The 24,721-nt window shown below is 48.6% G+C and overlaps 2 protein-coding genes across 2 annotated transcripts; both read right to left on the minus strand.

Annotated features, from left to right (window-relative positions):
- Positions 1-3,912: 3,912 nt before the first annotated feature.
- Positions 3,913-19,564, minus strand: LOC147668927 (uncharacterized). The gene is made up of 5 exons (XM_086948337.1): positions 18,625-19,564; positions 18,332-18,423; positions 17,842-18,100; positions 5,103-5,205; positions 3,913-3,958 (listed from the first exon to the last, which is right to left on the minus strand). The coding sequence occupies exons 1-5, from the start codon at positions 19,562-19,564 to the stop codon at positions 3,913-3,915; spliced, it is 1,440 nt and encodes a 479-aa protein (XP_086804463.1).
- A 1,857-nt stretch (positions 19,565-21,421) lies between these two features.
- On the minus strand, positions 21,422-24,313 carry LOC147668928 (uncharacterized). The gene is given in 1 exon segment (XM_086948336.1): positions 21,422-24,313. A coding segment is annotated over 1 exon segment (2,892 nt).
- Between the last annotated feature and the right edge of the window lie 408 nt (positions 24,314-24,721).

A 24,721-nucleotide genomic window follows, 5' to 3' on the forward strand; every position in this document is an offset into this window, starting at 1 on the left:
ATAGCCCCGAGACCACCAGTCCTCCGCACATAGCCCAGAGACCGCCAGTCCTCTGCACATAGCCCCGAGACCGCCAGTCCTCCGCACATAGCCCCGAGACCGCCAGTCCTCAGCACATAGCCCCGAAACCGCCAGTCCTCCGCACATAGCCCCGAGACCGCCAGTACTCCGCACATAGCCCCGAGACCGCCAGTCCTCCTCGCATGAGACCGCCAGTCCTCCGCACATAGCCCAGAGACCGCAAGTCCTCTGCACATAGCCCCGAGACCACCAGTCCTCCGCACATAGCCCCGAGACGCTAGTCCTCCGTGCATGAGACCGCCAGTCCTCCGCACATAGCCCCAAGACCGCCAGTCCTCCGCACATAGCCCCGAGACCGCCAGTCCTCCGCGCATGAGACCGCCAGTCCTCCGCACATAGCTCCGAGACCGCCAGTCCTCTGCACATAGCCCTGAGACCGCCAGGCCTCCGCACATAGCCCCGAGACCGCCAGTCCTCCACGCATGAGACCGCCAGTCCTCCGCACATAGCCCCGAGACCACCAGTCCTCCGTGCATGAGACCGCCAGTCCTCCGCGCATGAGACCACCAGTCCTACGCGCATCAGACCGCCAGTCCCCGGCACATAGCCCCGAGACCACCAGTCCTCCGCACATAGCCCCGAGACCGCCAGTCCTCCGCGCATGAGACCGCCAGTCCTCCGCACATAGCCCAGAGACCGCCAGTAACTGGCACATAGCCCCGAGACCACCAGTCCTCCGCACATAGCCCCGAGACCGCCAGTCCTCCGCACATAGCCCCGAGACCGCCAGTCCTCCGCGCATGAGACCGCCAGTCCTCCGCGCATGAGACCACCAGTCCTACGCGCATCAGACCACCAGTCCTCCGCACATAGCCCCGAGACCGCCAGTCCTCCGCGCATGAGACTGCCAGTCCTCCGCACATAGCCCCGAGACCGCCAGTCCTCCGCACATAGCCCCGAGACCGCCAGTCCTCCGCGCATGAGACCGCCAGTCCTCCGCGCATGAGACCACCAGTCCTACGCGCATCAGACCGCCAGTCCTCCGCACATAGCCCCGAGACCACCAGTCCTCCGCACATAGCCCCGAGACCGCCAGTCCTCCGCGCATGAGACCGCCAGTCCTCCGCACATAGCCCAGAGACCGCCAGTCCTCTGCACATAGCCACGAGACCGCCAGTCCTCCGCGCATGAGACCGCCAGTCCTCTGCACATAGCCCCGAGACCGCCAGTCCTCCGTGCATGAGACCGCCAGTCCTCCGCACATAGCCCCAAGACCGCCAGTCCTCTGCACATAGCCCCGAGACCGCCAGTCCTCCGCGCATGAGACCGCCAGTCCTCCGGACATAGCCCCGAGACCGCCAGTCCTCTGCACATAGCCCCGAGACCGCCAGGCCTCCGCACATAGCCCCGAGACCGCCAGTCCTCCACGCATGAGACCGCCAGTCCTCCGCACAAAGCCCCGAGACCACCAGTCCTTCGTGCATGAGACCGCCAGTCCTCCGCGCATGATTCCACCAGTCCTACGCGCATCAGACCGCCAGTCCCCGGCACATAGCCCCGAGACCACCAGTCCTCCGCACATAGCCCCGAGACCGCCAGTACTCCGCACATAGCCCCGAGACCGCCAGTCCCCGGCACATAGCCCCGAGACCACCAGTCCTCCGCACATAGCCCCGAGACCGCCAGTCCTCCGCACATAGCCCGAGACCGCCAGTCCTCCGCGCATGAGACCGCCAGTCCTCCGCGCATGAGACCACCAGTCCTACACGCATCAGACCGCCAGTCCTCCGCACATAGCCCTGAGACCACCAGTCCTCCGCACATAGCCCCGAGACCGCCAGTCCTCCGCGCATGAGACCGCCAGTCCTCCACACATAGGCCCGAGACCGCCAGTCCTCCGCGCATTAGACCGCCAGTCCTCCGCACATAGCCCCGAGACCGCCAGTCCTCCGCGTATGAGACCGCCAGTCCTCCGCACATAGCCCCGAGACCGCCAGTCCTCCGCGCATGAGATCGCCAGTCCTCCGCACATAGCCCCGAGACCGCCAGTCCTCCGCGCATGAGACCGCCAGTCCTCCGCACATAGCCCCGAGACCGCCAGTCCTCCGCGTATGAGACCGCCAGTCCTCCGCACATAGCCACGAGACCTCTATTTTCCCTTTTTGTTGGTGTTGGTGTTGGTGTTTATAGGTGTTTATTCCATTATGGTGAGACCAGTGTTTACAAGTGTTGCAGTGTTTGATTTGTAATGATAAGTACTTACATTTTTTTTCATTAAATTGGTGGGAGGGGGTCATGTAGTTTGACCTTTGACCTCTATTTCCACTGATCCAAGTGTTTCATAATCATTAATCCATTACTGTTAGATCATTTGTTACAATTGAGGCATTATTGGAATTGTAAAGATGAGTACCTACATCCTCCTTAGTTACTGTGTTGGAGGAGGTTATGCTTTTTGACCTTTGACCTCTAATTATACATGTTTAGGTGCATCGAGGTTGTTATTGCTCAACCCTTGGATCATTTGTTGCTAGTGTTGCATTATTGTATTTGTCTTGATAAATACTTTCATTTTCATTATTTTAATTGGTGTTGGGGATCATGTCTCTTGACCTTTGACCTCTAATAACACTTTTCTAAGTCTTTCAATGTCATTAATGCATTACGGCTGGATTCTTCCTGCCCCTATGACCCCTTACACCTCTACTTACGTCTGCTATCATTGGTCTCTTGACGGCATCCTCCGGTGCCACGCCTGCAGACTTTTTATCAAAAGAAGAAACTCCATTGAGAAGCATTGGGCGCCTGGCACTTAATTGGCACCCTGCACATGGCCACCCCTGTGCCCCTAGTGGTGTATGTTTAGTTCTGTTTGAAGCTCCCCCCCCTGTGCTTGTGCTAACCCCCAAAACTTGGGACCTGCAACCAATCTCCTTATCTGCAAGCAGTGTGGCTCTAGGCATTCCCAGTCTCCATTGGAAAGACCAGACTTGCTAGACCAGCATGGCCTGGCAGCATTTCTTGAGAGCCGGTGTGGGACAGTGGTCAACACAGGTTGCCAATGGAGACTCTTCGATGCTCTCCCATTGATGGAGGCTTGGGAGCCCCTGACTTCGAATGTTATTATTTGTCCGACAATCTACAGTGGGTAGCACAGTGGACAGCTGGTTCCTTCTGGGAGGAAACTTGCCTGGCGGGTAGATTTACTCCTAAAGAAGCATTACTAGAGAAGCTTCTGGCTTGAAAGGCTGACCTCCTACGGCAGGAGATTCTGTTGTCTGTGGTCCTGGAGTGTTGTGAGCGATTTCTACGACAAAAAGCTGAGAACGCACTATACGGCCCAGAATTAACACTGTTAGGATTGTTTGTTGTTATAAGTTTACCCTTTGTTTTGTTGAATAACCACTGCAATAGTTCCTATCTTAGACACATGTGGAGCACTGCAAAATGGCAAAACATATTATACAGTTTCCTGGTATCCTGGAAACTCCCTTAGAGGTATTTTACGCACAGGGAGAATAAATGACTAACATCTGGATGAATACGTCAGACAGGCAGAAATAGTATCCCATGGACACATGTTGAAACCCTATGCTATCACCAGCCGGGGTTGCATGTGTGGTCATATCTCATACTGGGGATAACTGTAAGGTGATTAATTAAATCCTTGTAAAGTGCTTTGAATATATGATTGCAATGTATATTGTAAAATGGCAATAAAGATATGTTAAAAAAATAACATTCTTGGCAGAGCCAGGGGAGACAAAACAAGAGCGAGGTTACCTTGAACCAACTGTCAAAAGCAGGGCTGTGGCTTTGCTGGCAGTAAACGCACCTCAGTGCGGGCATTAGCTCAAGGAAAGCTGCAAAGCATGTACCTACAAGCTGTCCCTAGGCTAAACCCTTGTAGGTGATGGTTGTTGAAGTTCTGGTCCACCTAGAAGGGGAAAAAGAGAGAGAGTGTGCCTACAACCTGTCCCTGTTCTAAACATTCATGGCATAGTGAGGAGATACAAAACGAGAGGCAGGTTACCTTGAACCAACTGTACAAAGGGGTGCTGTGGCTCTGCTGGCAGCAAACGCACCTCAGTGAGGGCATTAGCTCAAGGCAAGCTGCAAAGCATGTACCTACAAGCTGTCCCTAGGCTAAACCCTTGTAGGTGATGGTTGTTGAAGTTCTGGTCCACCTAGAAGGGGGAAAAGAGAGAGAGTGTGCCTACAACCTGTCCCTGTTCTAAACATTCATGGCAAAGTGAGGAGATACAAAACGAGAGGCAGGTTACCTTGAACCAACTGTACAAAGGGGTGCTGTGGCTTTGCTGGCAGCAAACGCACCTCAGTGAGGGCATTAGCTCAAGGCAAGCGGCAAAGCATGTACCTACAGCTGTCCCTAGGCTAAACATGTGTTGTGGATAGTTGTCGAAGTTCTGGTCCACCTAGAATGGGAAAAAGAGAGAGAGTGTGCCTACAACCTGTCCCTGTTCTAAACATTCATGGCAAAGTGAGGAGATACAAAACGAGAGGCAGGTTACCTTGAACCAACGGTACAAAGGGGTGCTGTGGCTCTGCTGCTGGCAGTAAACGCACCTCAGTGAGGGCATTAGCTCAAGGCAAGCGGCAAAGCATGTACCTACAGCTGTCCCTAGGCTAAACATGTGTTGTGGATAGTTGTCGAAGTTCTGGTCCACCTAGAATGGGAAAAAGAGAGAGAGTGTGCCTACAACCTGTCCCTGTTCTAAACATTCATGGCAAAGTGAGGAGATACAAAACAAGAGGCAGGTTACCTTGAACCAACTGTACAAAGGGGTGCTGTGGCTCTGCTGGCAGTAAACGCACCTCAGTGAGGGCATTAGCTCAAGGCAAGCTGCCATAAACTTACAAGCTGTCCCTAAGCTAAACGTGTAGTTGACTATTGTTGAAGTTCCTGGTCTACCTAGGAAGGAAAAAAGGAAATGTCTATAACCTGACCGTATGCTCCTCTTATTGTAAGAGTTAGAACTAGATCCGGATTCCTAGAGCGTATACCAAGATGCTTCCCGGGAGGTCCACAGATTTGGTATACCTTCTAGTCACCGACTTACCTGAATGATGTTTCTTTGGCAACATCCAACAGTCTTTCCAGCGTGACGTGATTGTTCATCTTCTTCACCTTCATCACAGTGTTCTCGTGAGTACGGTTTCCACCTTGTGAAGAAAAAACATAATTTAATGATTAAGTACTACAAGTCACACATCCCCAAATCACACCCATCCATTTATTTGCCCATTTACTATACAGAGTTGGATTGAAAGTAGCAATTTCAGAGGCAGAGCATTCTATCAGAAACTCTCATGCAGAACACAGTTAGTGAAACCATGTAGAGCTAAACCAAGGGCAATAAAATCACTTCCAAAAAGACATTGGTCACCCTAGCTCACCCCCAAATCAAACGCGACTGATTTTCCACTGGTTTATATCCACACACTTGTCAGACAAGACAGTATGCTTCTCTGTATCCTTTTCTGATAAGTTAGACTGCTATTTATTATGCAGGGTAGAGCAGTTCCATTCACTCTGCACTGTCCGCAAGGTCACGCAAGGCTAAGCTCATTGTTTATCCAAGCTGAGATCAAAAGATAGTCACAGAACAGGACGCTGCTTCTAGAATAACTACCGATCTGACCATCCCCCTGACAACATGATACCAAGAGGCCAATGCTTGCTGGAGGTTCATCAAACAAGCCATGCAGCTAGAGGCCTGTGCATGATGTCAGATTTCCATGTCATGTCATGTTATCCCAGAAGGGTATTCTGGAGCTGAACCAGGAAATATTTAGGCCAGAGTAGGTGCTAGATCAAGAGCCAGGTCTTCACTTTCTAGTGGAATTCAAGCACGGAGGTGGTGACTCTGATGCACAGGGGGCGATCATCCCTGGCTTTAGGAGGGAGGAGAGCGCATGACTGCCAGATATGCTTCTGTATATGTAGGGGTGTGTGTGAGTCAAATACCAAGGTTCACAAACAGATAATAAGGAGTCGGGCCAAAAACTGAATTTCTAATGAGCGACTAAGAGTGGAAAACTGCAAAAGATAATAGTGAGTAAAAGACACAGAGAGAGCACCAAGGCTGTTTAGGCCACTATAGGTAGATGACAGCTGGAGAAATGAGCTGGTTAATTAGTGTGGTGCATGACTTACCTTGAGACTGTCTTTACCTGTGAATATGCCATCAGAACCCCAAACAACGCCATCCCCTTTCACAGGTGGCCCAAGAACAACACTCTACCAGCACTCTAAGAACTCTAAAATGCCTCTAGGCTCCCTCCACACAATTCTAACCTATACTTGTTAAAAGAAATGCTTTACAACTCCATCAGGGGCTGCAAGGACTATATAAATGCAAACCTTTTTCCCTCTTCTATCTCTCAGCTATTCTCCTCAATCAAAATAACTGACTAATATCCACCACTTAAATTACTTTCATATTGATTGATTGATTGATGCTTTATTTCGATATGCACATATCATAAAAGCAGTACAAAAGATAAAAACAGCATGTCGAAAAAAGTAAGACTGTACATTTAGTATAATAATAAAACACGTTAGGTCAGCATAAATTAGATAAAAAGAGAATTAAATTGATATGGACAGTCTTCTAATTCTAATCAACCAAGCCCATTTTAAAAACTTAGCAACAGCACAAACAATGGGAGGGGCTGTGTTAGTTAAAAGAATCCGGAGTGCAACGGAGTGCTGACGAGTACCCAGTTCTCTGCAGATGGGACCAAGCCAACGTGATCTGGGGCGACCATAGTCCGGGCATTCAAAAAGAAAATGTGGCACCGTCTCTGGCTTATCACAACAAAGAGCACAGAAGCATGATATAGGCTGGGATTTATTCCACCTCGAGCAAAAGTCGGCCAAGGGTAGGGTTCCTAACCGAAATTTGATGTACAAGGACCTATCCATAGCCACTGATATAATGTCCATGTACGGCTCATACATGACAGCGTCTTTTAGCAGCAGAAAAGCTGCGGTGGTTTTGCAGTGCTGCTGGCTTCTCAAACGCTTCATACAAACCCACTCCCAGAAAAGTTTTTTTAAAGTCTCCTTCGGGGGAGCGGAGTGGCTATGCCAGCAAGAGTCCAGGCCTAGGTCCCCTAAAAGGTGTTTTATGTCCTTCAGCCATTTAATGCTACGCCAACCGTCAGAGTGCATCACCTCTGCCAGACCATTGGCATAGGATTTTAGCTCCGGGACCCTCCACAAACGTGCCCAAAGCAAAAGGGGTCGAAGCCGAGCCTGGTCCCTTATGGCTTTGCAGCCAGTGTCCATGAGCACTGGGATGGTCGGGCTACTCGATGGAATGGCAAGGAGATCCTTGATGAATTTATTTTCAGCCTTGCTCAGTGAGTCAACTTTGCCCGAGCCCCACAGTTCCGCTCCATAAAGTGACGCAGGGACCGCACGTGCTTTATATATCTCAAGTAGAGGGGCAACACAATGTTTTGAAGAGTTGTTGAACTCCTTAAGAAGGGCGCCCCCCACCCTTTTGTGGGCCAAAGTCATTTTGTCAATGTGGGCAGTCCAGCTCATCACGTCGTTCAGTCGGATTCCCAGATAATCAAATTCTGCCACTCTTTCTAGAGGTATGGAGTTCAGAATGGGAGGGCGGCCAAGTTTGCGAGGTGGATGCATAACTAGGTACTTAGTCTTATCTACGTTGATGACAAGGCCCTTAGAGGTACAGAAGTCCTGAAAGCGGTTCAGCAGTGTCTGGAGACCTTGGGGGGTTTTAGAGATGAGGAGGGTGTCGTCGGCGAACAACAAGGTTGGAATTTTTACTCCTCCCAGGGTGGGAGCGTCTGCTGGTTCGCCCAGTAGGTGATCTACCACCCCGTTAATGTAGAGGGAGAATAAGGTAGGGGCCAGAACGCAGCCCTGCCTTACTCCCCTCTCGACCCTGATCTTATCTGTCTTTTCCCCGTTCAATCCCCATCTAACCTGGGCATAGGTGTTGGTGTGCAGGTTGATAAGGAGGTTTAGTATGTACGGGGGCATCCCTAAACCGTAAAGAACCCTCCAGAGTTCCTCCCTAGGTACCAGGTCAAAGGCAGTCTTAAGGTCAATAAAGGCCAAATAAAGACTGCCTTTGCCCAGTACCACCACCTTCCAGTATAATAACAAGAGCCTGAAGACCTGTTCGATAGTTCCTGTACCTGAACGGAACCCAGCTTGCATATCGGACAGGATGTGATTATCGTCCACCCATTGGGAGATCCTCCCCAAGATGGCTTTCCCCGCCAATTTCTGGCTTGAATCTATTAGGCTTATAGGCCTATAGTTCCCGGGTAGATCCCGACTGCCCTTTTTGTAGATGGGGACCACCTCCGCACCTCTCCAGGAGTCAGGCACGTGGCCTCCCCCAATGATTGCGTTGAGGAGTGCAGAGATTAGTACCCCCCATTCTTCCGGATAAGCGCGGAGGATATCCCCTGGTAGGCCATCCGGACCAGCTGCTTTCAATGGAACCAGGGTTTTAATCTGCTTTGTTACATCCAAAACAGAAAAAAGTTCCAGGTCACGAACTAGGGTAAAGGGTGGGAGGTTAAAAGAATCGTTAAGTGGGCCTTCAACAGCAGAGTAAAGTTTTTGGAAGTGAGAGAACCAAGTCTGGGCATTGATGGTACAGGTCCTCCGGGTATCTTCAGGACGGTTCCTTTTGCCCACCATGTCCCAAAAACCTTTGGCATCTTTCCCACGACTGGCAGCCAGGAGGTCCTGCCAGAAATTATCCTCCCACTCCATCCTAGCATTTTTTTGGCAGAGTGCATAGTGTCTTCTTGCCTCCCTAGCCATGGATGGTAATTTGGACTTGACTGCCTCAATGAGGAGTGACTTCGCCTCCCTACACTTCTGATTGTACCAGCCCTGTCCCGATCGTGAGCCTGGTTTCCTTCTGCTCGAATTAGCTGGAACTACAAAGAGGTCACTAATAGCCTGAGTTATGACACAGTACCTGGGTGCCACCTCCATCAGCCCTTCCTCTTGGGGGTCGAGATTGACTAGGGCTGAGGCAAGGAGCTGCCTAATGGCAGAAGTTTTCTCCTCTGAAAGTGCCAACTTCGCCCACTTTAGCCGTCTTCCACAGTTTGTAACCACTGACAGGTCCGGGGCGGGGTTACTAGAAAATCTACTCGCGGTGATATTAAGACACCTGTAGGACAGGGTGAGGGACAGGAGATTGTGATCACTCTCAACCGATGGTACAATCACCATGTCCTCCACCATGCTCCACAGGTGTATGTCAAGGAGAAAATAATCAATCCGTGACATGTGCCCTGGCCTGTTGTAGGTGTGGGCCCCTGCTTTGTCGGACCTTGTCCTGCCATTGGCAGCCCTGAGACCAAACTCCATAGCTAGTGAGTTGATCTGGAGGGCCACTTCTGTCCACTTTTTAATAGGACTAAGCTCGAGGGGCGGAATCCCCCACCCACTATCATATTCCTCTTGGTCTGTTAGGATTTCAAGGTCCAGGGGCTCAAAAGTGCAGTTCAGGTCACCCGCCAACAAGGTACAGGACCTATGAGAAGATGAGCGGAGCTGGGCTTCCAGACAGGCTATTACTGGGGATTCTCTGCCCCCCTTTGTGCCTCGGGCGTAGATGTTGAAAATGTTTAAGATGACTCGGCCCTGGGAGTTTCTCAGCAATATATTAAGGAGATCCGGGCAATTGGTGTCCCGCTCCACCACCCTGCAATTGAGTTTTGAGGCCACCCAGATAAGTAGGCCACCCGAAGGGCGGCCCCTACCAGTTGCACTATGTACTGCCGGCAAAAAGTGGGTGGAATATCCCGCCTTGTGTAGGGGCACCCGACTCCAGGTTTCCTGGAACAGGCATATGGAGTATTGCTCCACAAGCTCGTTCCAGTCCGGCAGCGCTAGCTTCCTCTCGAGGCCCGCCACATTCCAGCTGAAAACCCTAATCGGGGGGTCCGTCACAGCCGTAATGCGACAGTCCTCGACAGGGAGCGGTAAGTCCAAAACACCCACACCAGGGAGGCTAGCCGGAAGGTTAAAAGATGCCCCGGTCTCCCCTTGCTCTTCTACAAACTCGGCCGTAGCCTGAATTTGCGATGAGGACGAGGAGCTATTGGTTTTAAGGTAAGGTATTGGCTCAACAGCAGGGCTCGAAGCCACAGGGACCTCCCCGGGAACATCACAGAGTCAGCAACCCCAGGATCCCCAGTTCGGTATCACTGGAGCTAGGAATAGCTGCTGTGGGAAAACTCCCGGGGGAGAGTGGCCGTGAACGGTATTCTCCGCAGGAAATTGGCCCCCAGGACTGCTAGTGTGGGTGGATTGTCCAAGGTGAGAGGAGGAAGTGGTCGTAATGGACCGGGGGTAAAAGAATGTTAAGTCGACTACGTCGATACAGTTCCAACCGTGGGTTGTCCTTGGGAGCATATCAGATGGGCAACCCTAACATCTTGGAAATTTATCACCACGCAATCCCCTTCAAGAGATTTTTTCCCGTTTCCAATCCATCCCACCCTGCGTACACCAAGAATTATACCATCCACTCCCGGAGGCAAGGGCCTGTTGGCTCTCAGCCAGTGGATGACCTTATTCTTAAGTGCCTGATGGTTTTCCTGCTGGGTACTCCTGATAGGGGGGACTTTGGTGAGGATAACAACATACGGGTGGCACTCAGGGGGGAGATTAACTGGGGGACACTTTCGTCTAATATTCGGAGGAAAACCTGAAGGAGGAGGGTTTGTTGGTGGGACAGGAATGGGTATAGCCTTAGGAGTTGATGCTATACCGCCAGTTGTAACAGGTGAAGCGGCCCCAGGTTGCGAAGTTGGGCCCGTCCCTCCCTTCTGATGTTGCCTTAGGCCTTGAATAGGCGCCGAGGTTGTTACTACTGGGGGGGGATAGCATGCACTTGGGCAGCATGGGTGGAGACATTCGGCCTTGTCTGCCTAGGGCCATCCTCAGGGGCAACCGAGATAGTATTCCCAGAGACTGGTCGCTTGGGCGGCCGCGGCAACTGTTCTCCTGAAGGGGGTCTCACTGGAACCTCTATCCTAGTGTTCTTATCTATCCTGTCTGTCTTATCCTCACTGAGCTTTGGCTGAAGTTTGAACAGGGTTTTAAGGGAGAAAAAATTGTCCCTGATTGCCTGTTCAAAGCAGTCGAGCCTATCCCCCAACCTCTTAACTTGGTCAGTAAGTGGTACCAAAAGGGACCTGACCAGCTTCTCGATCGACTCCAGAGAGGGACCCACATTGGCTAGGTCAGGCGCTGATGGGACCAGCAAGGAAGGTAATACTGTGTCAGCTATAATTGGAGCGGTAATGGGAATCCCTGAAGATACAGGTCCTACGACGCCCCGGGGGGAAAGACCCCTCTGGGGCGGGTACCTGGCGTGCTTAATAAGCGAGGATGGACAGCCCTTTCGAATGTTAATTGCCCTTTTCCCCTTCCTTTTGTTAAGCCCCTGAGTAGATCGAATCTTAGGCGGAGGTTGTGGGTCAAGAGCAGGAGCATCAGGGCAATGTTGGGACTGGTTGCCAGGTGGACATGCTATGGAAGACTCGGTGCAGGGCTCTATAAGCACAGCACAAGGGCTGGTGGAGTGATTACCAGTCTGCGAGCTTTCTGCCCCATCTATACCACCCTCTAATGGTGCAATGTAAGAATCCCCAGGTAGGTCCCCAGGCAAGAGTGCATGGGGAATGGAGTTTTGTGAGGACAACACTATTGCTGGAGATGTGGTTTTGGAGGGAGGAAAGTCAAAAGAAAGGCGCCGTTCTGATATGGCGAGTTCATTGTCGATGACAGCCGCCACCCTAGTGAGGAATTTGTCCATAGAGCCAAACACAGTGCCCCCAGGGGCACTTTCACCGCCACCCCTCAAGGCCTTACCGGAACGTGTTGACATGCTGGGTTCCGGCCCCACAGTGAGGTGCCACGAACTGGGACCTGTACGGTGGGTGTCAGGGGGGTGGCCCTGCCCTGCCTCCTCCTGCCCCGGACGGCCACAGATGGCCCGCCCTTTGCCCGGGCTTCGCTCGGCGGCCCGCTCGCGTCCCGCTGAGCGTCGAGCTGTTCTTAAAATAGGGGGCGTTGCAGGCGGGGGGCGTGTCTGATTGTGGGCGCGTCCGCCTGTGCAGCTGGGGAAGCAGGGACTCCTGGTCTTCCGAGTCCCTGCTTAGCGCCGACAAGATGGTCAGTCCAGGCGCCTCCCAGTGACAGCGCTTGGTTTTCGCCTCTCCCTCCTTCAAGCCGCGAAGCGGCACCCGCGGAGCGGGTGCGGCGAGAGGCAGCGGCAACAGGGGGCAGCCCAGCAGAGTTGGACCCGAGAGCACAGGGTCGGATGACAGCCTCCACAACTTCCAGGTGAGTCCCGCTGGGAGCAGAGCAACCTGCGCCTTTTCTCTGGTCAGGCGGGGGCGTGTCTGATTGTGGGCGCGTCCGCCTGTGCAGCTGGGGAAGCAGGGACTCCTGGTCTTCCGAGTCCCTGCTTAGCGCCGACAAGATGGTCAGTCCAGGCGCCTCCCAGTGACAGCGCTTGGTTTTCGCCTCTCCCTCCTTCAAGCCGCGAAGCGGCACCCGCGGAGCGGGTGCGGCGAGAGGCAGCGGCAACAGGGGGCAGCCCAGCAGAGTTGGACCCGAGAGCACAGGGTCGGATGACAGCCTCCACAACTTCCAGGTGAGTCCCGCTGGGAGCAGAGCAACCCGCGCCTTTTCTCTGGTCAGGCGGGGGCGTGTCTGATTGTGGGCGCGTCCGCCTGTGCAGCTGGGGAAGCAGGGACTCCTGGTCTTCCGAGTCCCTGCTTAGCGCCGACAAGATGGTCAGTCCAGGCGCCTCCCAGTGACAGCGCTTGGTTTTCGCCTCTCCCTCCTTCAAGCCGCGAAGCGGCACCCGCGGAGCGGGTGCGGCGAGAGGCAGCGGCAACAGGGGGCAGCCCAGCAGAGTTGGACCCGAGAGCACAGGGTCGGATGACAGCCTCCACAACTTCCAGGTGTATTTTACTATACTAATTATCCACTAATCCTTTATAGTTTCTGGAGTAGCGTGCTACTCGCCAAAAGAGCACTGCAACACCCCATATGGGGTAACAAGTGTTATATTATTGTAAACCTTTTTCCCTCTTCTGTCCCTTCGCCAACCTTCTGAATCGAAATAACTGACTAACATGTCCACCACTCAAATCACTTTCACATTTCACTATACTAATTCACCACTAATCATTTTTGGGTTCTGGAGTAGCACGCTACTCACTGAAAAAGCGATTTGACGCCTGGTCAGGGATAGTAAGCGCTAAATAAGTGCATCATCACAGTAGAGGTTAACATTACAATCAAATTCAGTCGCCAGTATTAAACGTATTATCAGCTATTAAAAACTAACAGTGAAAATATATGTAAATACCTATTTCGCAATTAGCAGAAGAAAAATAAGTCATGTTGGTAATATAAGCATCAATGTAAAATTCATTCCCTGAAAGTCTCGGGAAGATTTGTCAAGCGGGGGCCAAGAAAAAAGTGAATGGACATTTGATATCATGTGAAGCAAAATACAGCTCGAAAAGGCGGAGATTGGCAGGAACAAACCTGGTATACAAATCTGGAGAGAACAGATCAAGCTGCAACTCAACGTTTGCTGTCAAACAGGAGGGTGAAGCAAAATGAGTTCTAGAATGGTGGAGGGCTGGTATCTCGTATCCCAGGTCTCGATATTCCAGCTGCCTGCGAGGGCTGCTTGGAAACGCCGGAGCTGGATTTCTCGGCAGGAGAAAGGCAGCGTCTCTCTCTCAGCGCATCAGGAAGGCGGGGCAGCGCCTGTGGGCTTCGCTCCCTGCTGGGCTCCTCGGCAAGTCTCGCTGCTCCAATCTCGTCACCACCGCGTGTGTTTGCTTAAGGCAATGTCGGTAATATTTATACCTGAAAGGTGCCGAGATTGACGTAAGGATGGACATATATACGTCAATAAGGATGTCATACGAACGGGTTCGTTCGCACATTCTTTACTGAAGTTCTCGGTGAAATCAAAACAATGGCTACGGGAAAATCCCAGATCGCGGTACGTTTGATTTGTTTTGAGAACTCCGTATGCCTTATCAGGGGCTGGAGGACTAGTGCTTGCCTAATTAGATGGCATGCGTTATGACCTAATCAGATAACGCGCTTCTGTCCTGTGGTGTGGCTCAATCAGATAGCGGTTTTTGCACCGTTGGATGGCTGCTAGTTAATTATTAACCAAACCAGGGTCAGGAGTAGGGGGATCGATACAGTACCTATAGAAATACATCACACCCACTCCACGTAGACTATGGCCATATTTACAAATCTAGGCATAGTAAAAAAACTAGTAGTGTTCGTGTATACTGTACCACCCCAAAATACATTCATATGCATTCTGAAATTTGGAATTATGAAATATACGAAACACAATTACATGTACTATATGCACTCAAGCAGTATAATAATGCTAAACATATAACACATATTATAAATCAGCATGAATAAAAAATGCGTAATTTACACATGAAATGGCTCTTAATACAGAAGAAAAAATTCGAGACCATTCCATCACAAAATATAACATACTTATGAACATGCTACAGGGTAGCTAATGTCTCTAGAGTACCTAAGAATAGAAAGTTAGTTCTCTAAGAATAGTTCTACCTTAAGCAGAAGATGAGTGTTCCAAAAAAATTTGTAAATATTATTGGATTTGAAAAGGGTTCCCGCTGTCTGAAAACTATGGTGAGAAAAATTTCCATATCGCTTTATTTTCAAAGTTGGAGGACAAATTCAGGGTGTGGGGAACGCCGTGTGCTAGTTTGCTCAAAGTCATTCTTTCTGTTCTGGTGAAAACATCATATCATTTAGACTTTCGAAAAAACTGTCAACTGCTTCTTGCGAAAGTTCCATTAACTCGGAAAAAGTTGTTACCATGCTGTGGTATATAAATAAATAATACCAGATCTAGGTTTTACTGGACATAGCAATGACAGATAGCTCAATAAATAAGAGTCAAGATTCGAGGTAGTAGGAGTTTTGCAGGTTTAATACAGCATAAAGGACAGGAACAGGACAACCTGCACGGGAACAGAATGGCAGCTGCCGGGGGCAGGAAGGGAAGAGAGCTCTAACTTTTAATAACAATGTACAACATATATATACTAAAACAATAGCATTACAGTGAATACAGTAGGCGTAGCAGTGGGTGGAGCAGAAGGCGTGACGCGTAGCAGTCGCGAAAGATAAGAGTGAAAGTGGGTGTAACAGGGCGTATACATAGACATGTGATGCAAACGTAACAGAATATGTCATGAATGGGGCGGAAACATGGAGGGGGCTACCTAAGGAGCCGGGACCTCTGACCTAATGGTGCGCGCAAACTGGCAATGACGTGTTACTAGGAGGAGCTGGGGGCTATGAACTCTGTGCTAGGAGCAGAGACTGAAGTCTGGAGAGTCAGGGCAACATGTACCTAAACCCTATCTAGTATCTAATGTTTAGAGAACATGTTGATATAAACTAGAAGTCAGGAGGGGAAAGGCTAACAGACTCTAAGACTGGAGCATGCATTATTCTACATGTAGTGCGTGATGAAGAATATTAAATGACCATTAAATACAGTATTTCTCTTACATAGAGACGTAAAGGCTAGACAATGACGGAAACTATTGATGCGATTCAGTAGCTTAGGAATGCAGAGAAGGAGGGCTGGACTGATAACTAGAATCATAACATACTCTTGGCAGACTCGTAGGCAGAGCCAGGCTGAGCCGGGCACTATGAGGCAGGAAGTAAGTGAAGGGTCGAGGATACAGGTGGGGGCCGTATCGCTCCTCAGCGAGGGTTCAGGAGACAGGAGCTGAATCTGGTGTCCGGGCCCTTTTGAGGCCTAGAAACGGGGACTTTACAATGAAATAACGTGCACACTGAGAAACGTGGCAACGTAGCTGTACATAGGCCTAATACTCGTAGCTTTCACGAAGACTGGAAACTGGCATACCAGAGATGGACACAACTGTAATTGCGTCTTTAATCAAACATGGGGAGTACATATGCATATTAATCATGCACACATAACATAAGATGGAGGACACGTAGGGACACAGAACATGGCAAAATTTACTTTTCCACATTCCCTCCTTGTCACTACGTTTCCATCAGGAAACATCAATATTCATGATACCATCTATCATTTCATACAGTATCATTTGCTCGTCTCGAGTTTTCCTGGAACGGGATCTAGGACGGGACTTGGGACTAGGAATACAGGATGTAGCACAAATGCCGCAAATCGCAGGGCCACATTGTAAACAGAGGCAGCAACTGAATATGATCGCTACTGCAATACCTAGAAATGACAATACTTTCCATCCCCAGGCAGAAATTATACTCCAGAGCCAACCGGACCATGTCCAGGTGCCTGGATTCTGGTGTAACATATGGGCAATTTTATGAAGTCTGGTTATAGCTGAATAAACAGACGGCGCGTTATTAGGAATGAAAATGCAGCAACTAGATCCGATGACTCTACATGCCCCGCCCCTATCGGCCAGTATGACGTCAAGGACGAGACGATTTTGCAAAACTACAAATCTCATAGCAGATTGCTCTTCGGTTAAGTTACCTAGAGCAGAAGTAGTCTCATTCACTACTGCTTCAAGGGTTCTGGTTAACCTACGGATTAGCTTACTATTCTGGACAGGACCTATAAAGAAAAAGAATCCTTTATTAAAGTCTTGATACTGTTCTAGAGTGGTTTCAGTTTGATCGACAATCGGGGACTCGATCTCCCTTCTATGTCTAATGTGTACTAGACGTGTGTTTCTATGATAATCGGATGGGGCTAGGAAAACTGGTGGCAGTAGGAAGGCAATGTAACAGGTACCATCCCAATCGAGGGGCAGGCGAACATATGCGGTCTGACCACAAATAAAATAAGAATGACGTGAGGCTTTGAAAATAGATTTCCCACTGTCACTATACTTGATAATAGTAGTACAATCACTATGTCCTACATGTACGGAACCATTATTTCGGACACATAATTTGCCTTTGACTGGTAATACTGAAATTGCAGGTAAGTCTGGAGTAGTATCAGACTGAACATTCAGGACCATAAAATTCGAAGAATAATTACCTAAATTATACACTTCATTTTCTAGATCTAACCCGGTTCTATGGGGAAGACCTTGCTTGTCTGGAAAACATGTACTGTTAAGAAAAGACATATCTGTTGAGGATGACGTTAACGTGGACCATGCTCCACACGAACCATTATGTGAAAATGGATAAGGAAAGAGTGGCAGAACTCCCTTCGGTGTCTGGAAAGGGGGGAGTCGACCACACACCCAACAATTAGTGGCATTGCTGGTCTGGTGTGAATAATGTAACATGCGAATAAAGGAATTATTACGCATAGCAAGGCGGTAAGAGAGTTCATGAGGTGGTAGATCACTAAACGTGTGCTCTACTGTAACATTAGCAGACTTATTTACATGAGAAACTGGAAAACACAAATAAAATGCATAACTGGTGCAGGTAATCATGAGGCTGAGATATAGCAGAAAACATAAAATAATAGTGCAATTTTTAGAATTCTCACTAAATCTCTCTCTGTGGGGGTCTATTATATACATGTCAGAAACCGGTCTAACCGTTTCACCTAGGGGAGGACTTAGACAATCAAACTGGCTGACTTATTTTACTAGACCTTAATTTCGATTTATACTCCTGCTGCAGAGTTTTCTCTAACAGGGAGGGTTCAGTATCATTGTCTTTTGCGGGACAGTCCTTGAGAACAGTACTTTGGCAGTCCTTAAAATCCTGGGAAATGTTCTTAGTAACAGGTTTCAGTCCATAAAACTTTTTGACGTGCGACAGGTGCACCCACCCCTTGCGGCCTTCCAACTTCACGGCCGTACGGGTGGTAAGGAGGACCTGTCGGGGTTCCTTCCAGCGAGGCTCCAGCGGACTTGAACGATCAAAGTTCCTCACAAGAACCATGCATCCGGGAACGATTTCATGCGGTGCCACCTCGGTATTGTCTGGAAATGCGGCGGCAACCTGTGAACGACAAGAGTGTAGGGCAGACATCAAGGAAGCTAGGTAATCTGTCAGCATCTTACTTGAAACATCGGTAATACTTCGGGGTCTAGGTGTACCCCACATATTAGGGGGGCGGCCGAATACGACCTCGTACGGGGACAGACCTGATCTGGAATGTGCGACCATGCGCATATAAAACAAAGCAACTGGCAGAGCTACTAGCCAGTCCACACCTTTCTCTTTACATACTTTGGCAATTCGGATTTTCAGGGTCTGATTATGTCTCTCTACGAGACCGGCTGCTTCAGGATGGCGTACACAATGAAACTTCCACTGGTACCCTAATAAAAGGGAAACATGTTTCATAAGCTCAGATGAGAATGGCTGGCCGTTGTCAGAATACACGACCCTAGGGAGTCCATAACGGGGGAAGAATTCACGAACCAACTGCTTGGCAGTGGTCGCAGCTGTGTAATCTGGGACTGGATATGCCTCTGTCCATCTGGACAAAGCGCATACGACTACAAGGACATACTTGAAACCTCGACATCGCTCCATCTGAATATAATCCATCTGGAGGACTTCAAAAGGGTGGTCAGGAGGCTGGAATCCCCCTTGTTCCACCGGGACACTTTTACCTGGATTAAACTGACAACATATCATACAGGTACGGACTTTCTGCTTGGCTGCAGCTCGTAAATGCTTGTTGAACCAAATGTTCTGGATACTGTCTAACATAGCTTTTTCTCCTAAATGTGCTGGACTATGTGCGGTATTGATAATGACTTGAACCATCGAGTCGGGGAGAAACCATGTGGCTTTTCCCTTCGTCACCCATCCCTGATCTGTCTGGACCCCTCCTTGTTCGGACCATTTCTTGATTTCATCGGGAGTAGCATGCAACTGGATATCTATGACATCTTGAGTGGGGTCCTTAACTGTCATACATGTAGTCTGATCTGGAGTGGATGTCAGTGTCTTGCTAACTGGAATGTCGGGAGTCTGAGCTGTAAGCTTGGCTGTTCGATCTGCTAGATCGTTACCTTGAGAAATAATGTCAGTAACTTTCGTATGTGCCTTGCACTTCATGATAGCGATAGAAGTCGGTAAATGTATGGCATCTAACAGAGCTTGAATAAGGAGACCATGCTGAATCTTGGTTCCATGAGAAGTCATGAAACCTCTCTCCTGCCAGAGCACTCCAAAGTCGTGTACGACTCCAAATGCGTAACGTGAATCTGTATATATGTTAACTTTCTGGTTCTTGGCGTGTATGCAGGCTTGTGTCAGAGCAACTAGCTCTGCTGCTTGAGCGGACAGAGTGTCAATACGATGTGTCTCTATAACTTCAGTGTCAGTAGTCACTGCATACGCGGCTACTAGATCTCCTGTACTTGTTCTCATGCATGAACCATCCACATAAAGTGTCAGGTCGGGATCTGGTAATGGGATATCTGTCAGATCTTGCCTTGGCTTTGTCATAGTGTTAACTACTTCCACACAGTCGTGTGTGGCGGGATTCGAATTAACTGACGGTAACAGTGTAGCAGGATTTAGAACGTTGCAGCGTCTGATTTCTATGTGTGGCTGGAACAGTGTCAATTCATAACCTGTTAAACGTGCAATTGTCAAATGCTGAGTCTGTGTTCGATTTAAAAGAACTTCCACGGAGTGTGGAACTTGTACTGTCAGGGAGTGTCCCAATACTATGGAATCACTTTGTCTGATAGCTAGTGCTGTGGCTGCAACTGACTTGAGGCACGCAGGCAGAGCCTGGGCTACAGGATCGAATGTGCTCGAAAAATAAGCACAGGGCTTGTATTGTCCTGCTTGATCTTGTGTGAGAACAGATAATGCTGTACCTTCACGTTCAGTGACGAAAAGTGTAAAAGGCTTACTGTAGTTCGGTGTAGCTAGGACTGGAGCTTGGCATAGAGCTTTCTTTAATTCATTAAAACTAAGTGTATGTTCAGATGTCCAAGGGAGGACAGTCGATACGGCTGCCTCCTGTGTCGTTAACTGTATCAGTGGCTTGGCTAGAAATGCATACTGAGGAATCCATTGTCGGCAATAAGAAGTGAGGCCGATAAAAGCACGTACCTCCTTCTGGGTCTTGGGCTGAGGAAGACTCGCTATTAACTGGATACGGTCAGGTGTCAACTGCCTACCCCTCTTGGACAGCAAGTGGCCTAAATAGATTACTTGCTGGACACAGAATTGGAGCTTTGAAGGGGACACCTTGTGCCCCGTCTCGGCTAAGAAATACAAGACTGTAAGGGACGCTCGCTCGCAAGCACGTTCAGAACGGGCTGTGATCAGTAGATCATCGACATACTGGAGCAGGGCAGTGTCAGTTGGCATGTGAATATTATCTAGTTGTCTCTTAAGTGCTTGACTGTAAATACTAGGACTTTCTGTGAAACCTTGAGGAGCTCGTGTGAACATATAGCTCCTTCCATTTAAACAGAATCCGAAAAGAAACTGGCTGTCTGGATGAATGGGGACACTGAAAAATGCGTTCTTGAGGTCTATGACTGTGAAAAATGAGGCTTCGGAATCAATGGCTGTCAATAGGGAAGAAATATCTGGGACAACTGGGTACTGGGGAATAATACATTTATTGAGTTCTCGAAGGTCAATCACTAATCGATATACTGGGGGTGCATTTGGATCAGTGCGTTTCATGACTGGAATGATCGGAGAATTACATACATTGGAGTCAGTTTCTACAACTACTCCTTGAGCGATGAGCTCGTCAATAATTTTGGATAAGGCTGCTACAGCCTCAGGTGGCAATCTGTACTGTCTGATTCGTGGTAACACTACACCTGGCTTGAGAGTCACACGATGGGGTGTGATTTGCATATAGCCTACATCAGTTGGACCTTGTGCCCATAAATGCTGTGGAACATTGGACAATCTTGGATCAAAATCTTGTAATACATAGTGACCCTTGAAGTCACGTAGGAACAAGCGTATTCCCTCTGGGGAGCAGCAAATAACTGCACCTAATTCTTTCAGTGTTTTAATGCCTAACAAATTTTCTGGGCATGACTTTGTAAGTAACAGATCAGTAGTGCGGGACAATGGACCTACTTCTAGAGTTACTGGCTTTGATATTTCGTTTACAATAGGTTTACCTGAAAATCCAAGGGAAACATTTCTTGAGCCTGAGAGCGGAGCCCCTGGAACTTCGGCGTGGCTAATGGTGGTCCTACTTGCCCCTGTATCAATCAGAAACTTTCTGTCTTTCCCTAATACTTGACTGTGAACATAGGGACCCTCTTGATCTACAGGTATCTCGATGAGAGGCAAGCCTACCTCCCTCTCTAGGCTGTTTCATGAATATGGCTGATACTCTGGATACTCGGACTGTGCATACTGGTACATCTGCTGTGTAACATGCTGTGTTGCAGCTATAGGCTGCGGTACTGTAACTGTCTGTGGTGCATTCTGTGGCTGAGAAGTCTGTGAAACTTGTTCTTGTCTAGGCGGACGTGGTCTTTCTTTAGTCTTACCGGTAGCTATGTTGTGTTTCAGAACTGCACACTCGTTTATATAATGACCTGGCTGTTTACAATAATTGCAGGTCCCTTTAACAGGAACTGCAGGATGACTGGCTTGATTCGGACCCCTCTTCTGACTGTCTTGTGGGACAGATTGTGCAACTAGTACTTTCATTTTCGTGTCTTTCATACGTTTTCTTTCATGATCCTGTTCTTCTCTGATTCTATTCTGGTGATATTGGAGCATCTGTAACATTTAGGACGGGGTATTAGCTTGCCAGGTACTTTCAACTTTCAAAACTCGATTCTTAACTTGGGGACTTGAATTCTCGACTAATTTAGTAACAAAGAGATGAGGGTATGACTCGCTACTTGTCTTGAGGCCACTGTTTATACTAAAGCATTTCTCAAATCTAGAATAAAAATCACTAATGTCTTCGTCTTGTTTCTGTTTACAGGATGAGATTGCATCCCAGTCTTCCTTTTTAGTTGCTAATAATCTGGGCAAAACTTGAAATAATAATTCAGGTAATTCTTTACATTTCTCTCCAAGACCGGTACCTAGTACTCGTGCCTTATCTTCAGCTTCTAGGACTGCCCAATCGATCTTTTTCTCTCCCACCTCCCATTCTTTTTCCTTGAGTTTTTCGTATACCCCTGCGGGCAAGAGGACCTTTAACATTTTAATTATATCTGGATACGTGTATTCTCCCATACGGAGCATGTCTTTTAATTCTCTATGGAACCCTGCTGGATCTTTGTCATGACAGGGAATTAATTTCTTCATCTCTAAGAGTTCCATCTTTGTAATCGGGGTGTAAACAAACACTCGCTCTAGTTCGCCACCCGTTCCTCTAACTGGGTGGACTTCTCGTAACGGATTCTGTCTGTCTATGTAAAACGGTTTATTTTCTGGGGGTGAGACATGAACGAAATGCGGGTTTAAAAACGTTCTATATTTGTGGCGCTGTTCTAGAATGACACTAATTAAATCGGTACCTAGACCTTTCCATCTATACTGGAGTAACTCGTTCAGAACATCATGTAACGGACCTGGATCGGAATGCTGACCCTCATACAGAGTAATGAGGTGCTGGATCATATACATACCCACCAGTCGCTGCTCGGCTGGGGGCAGTTTCAGAAACATTTGTGCCACTATTTCGTCGGGAAAAGTGGTAGAATCAGTAATCCATCGGACTGCTGATCGGGCTAGTTCTTGTTCATGCATAGTACTTAACTCACTGTAACCGATTCGTGATTTCAGAATATGATCGGTAGCTTGAAATACTTGTTCTAGAGAACCTTGTTCTGGTGCTGGATGAGGAACAGTTTTCTTGTAATCTAGACGTGAATGTCGGTCGGAAAGTCTAGTTCTACCCACATACGCTATTCTGGTGGGATTCTCGTCGTCTACCTCTTCAGTAGAAGAGTCATTTTCTTTCTCGCTGACTTGTGCTTCTTTGCGTTTCTCGTGTAACCTTATTATTTCTTTACGAATTTTCTTGTACATACTCTCTATACTACTGATGGTCTTGTGCTTACCCTCGGCTATATTCTCACTCCACCTTGTCAGGATTCTCATTTCGGCCGGATCTTTGGAAGGGTAATCTTGTTCTCTTATTAAACAATTAATCAGAAATTTTAATAACATGAGCTGGATCTCAGCTTTCCTTTGAGACATGGCTTCGCCAATACTTTCTGGATCATCCCCTGTACGGATGAAACGATATATTCTGTCTAGATCTTCTTTCATGTCCGGTAGGGTGTCCAAATACCCGGTCACCCGTCTTACACGGATGGAATATATAACTGTACTATCATCACCTGTAACTGGATCATAGCGGCATTCAGTAAGGGCTCGTCGGATTTCTGCAACGGACTTATACTTAGGCGTACGCTGTAACGCACGTTCATGTAACTCGACTGATGTTACACGTTGGTGTGGTGGCGGGGTACCAGGAGGACCTCCTCCTGCGGCCCCTAAACTGGAATTGTCGACTGATACTCTTCGTGCTGGTAGAGTGGGAAATTGTAATGTAGGCTGGACCGGGGGTACCGTAGCAGGTGCCCCGGTGACTGGAGGAGCAGGATTTACATTATTTACGGGAGCTGGCGGAACAGGATTTGCATATTCTGGGACTGTGTCGTCCAAATAGGACGAGATGAAAATATCAGCTACGGTCGGTTTGTGACGTAGCTTGGTCGGAACCAACGGTGGCGGAAAATTGCTGGATGCCTCCGGGGTTGCTTTTGGCAAGCCCTCGGCGAGAAGAGGGTACATACCCTTAATGAGGGCATTCCTCTGTCTGTCTGACTGTTCGGTTTTAACTCGTTCACCTATCTCGATTAATTCCCTTTCTTGGGCTCGTTCTAAGGATTCTCTACTTAATTCTGACTTTCTGATTTCTTTTTCGGTTCTTTTATGAGATTCTTTGCGCCATAACTCGATGGCATCTTTCTGTGACTGTCTGGCTTTCTTTTTCCATAATGCCTCTTCTACTCTCATGATGCACTCGGCATCCCACGTACCTGATACGGGCCATCTATACTTTTCCTCTAACTCTTTGGTGTATTCCACCCATAAATCTAGATACAATATGGCACTTATGCCATGCTTCTGATACATAAAATGACCTGGACTGTCCCTAGGCGGGACAGGAACTGCTGCTTCTAGCAGACCTTTTCTGGTTTTTAACTGACGTAATTTAGAAAACAAGGGCATGACGGAACTGTAATCTAGACACAATACAATACACAATGAACACGATAATTACACCACATTCATACCACGACGTTAAAATACATGCAGAACATTTAGAATAACAGTTCGAACAGAATACTACCTGGAATACTGAAAACAGAATACACGAATTTTCTCGAGAACAGAACTGACTAGAACAGAACTAGATGCACTGCTGAAACAGTACGAAACTTACCGGTCTCATAAAGAGACACGTCAGGACCCGCATCCACCGAAGTGGACACTTCGTTTTGGGTCTGTGTACCACCAAAACCCACGGACCAGAGTTAATTAAATTGACCCTGTCTAGATACTACCCCAGCAACGGTACTCACCGGGCAGCAAGAACGGAAGGCCTCGGACTGGACTGGACTGCTTCGACGCCGGACG

This window comes from Lissotriton vulgaris, unplaced genomic scaffold, assembly GCF_964263255.1.
Source record: "Lissotriton vulgaris unplaced genomic scaffold, aLisVul1.2 SCAFFOLD_313, whole genome shotgun sequence".
Classification (NCBI taxonomy): Eukaryota; Metazoa; Chordata; class Amphibia; order Caudata; family Salamandridae; genus Lissotriton; species Lissotriton vulgaris.

Bases quoted from the DNA above. Each gene is read 5' to 3' on its own strand.
- LOC147668927 (XM_086948337.1), bottom strand. From the start codon at position 19,564: ATGACAAAGCCAAGGCAAGATCTGACAGATATCCCATTACCAGATCCC. The intron at 18,424-18,624 runs GTTTCAAGTATG...CCCTTTTATTAG, and splicing joins TCAGATGGAGCGATGTCGAG to GGTACCAGTGGAAGTTTCAT. The intron at 18,101-18,331 runs GTATGTAAAGAG...TGTCGTTCACAG, and splicing joins TGAAAATCCGAATTGCCAAA to GTTGCCGCCGCATTTCCAGA.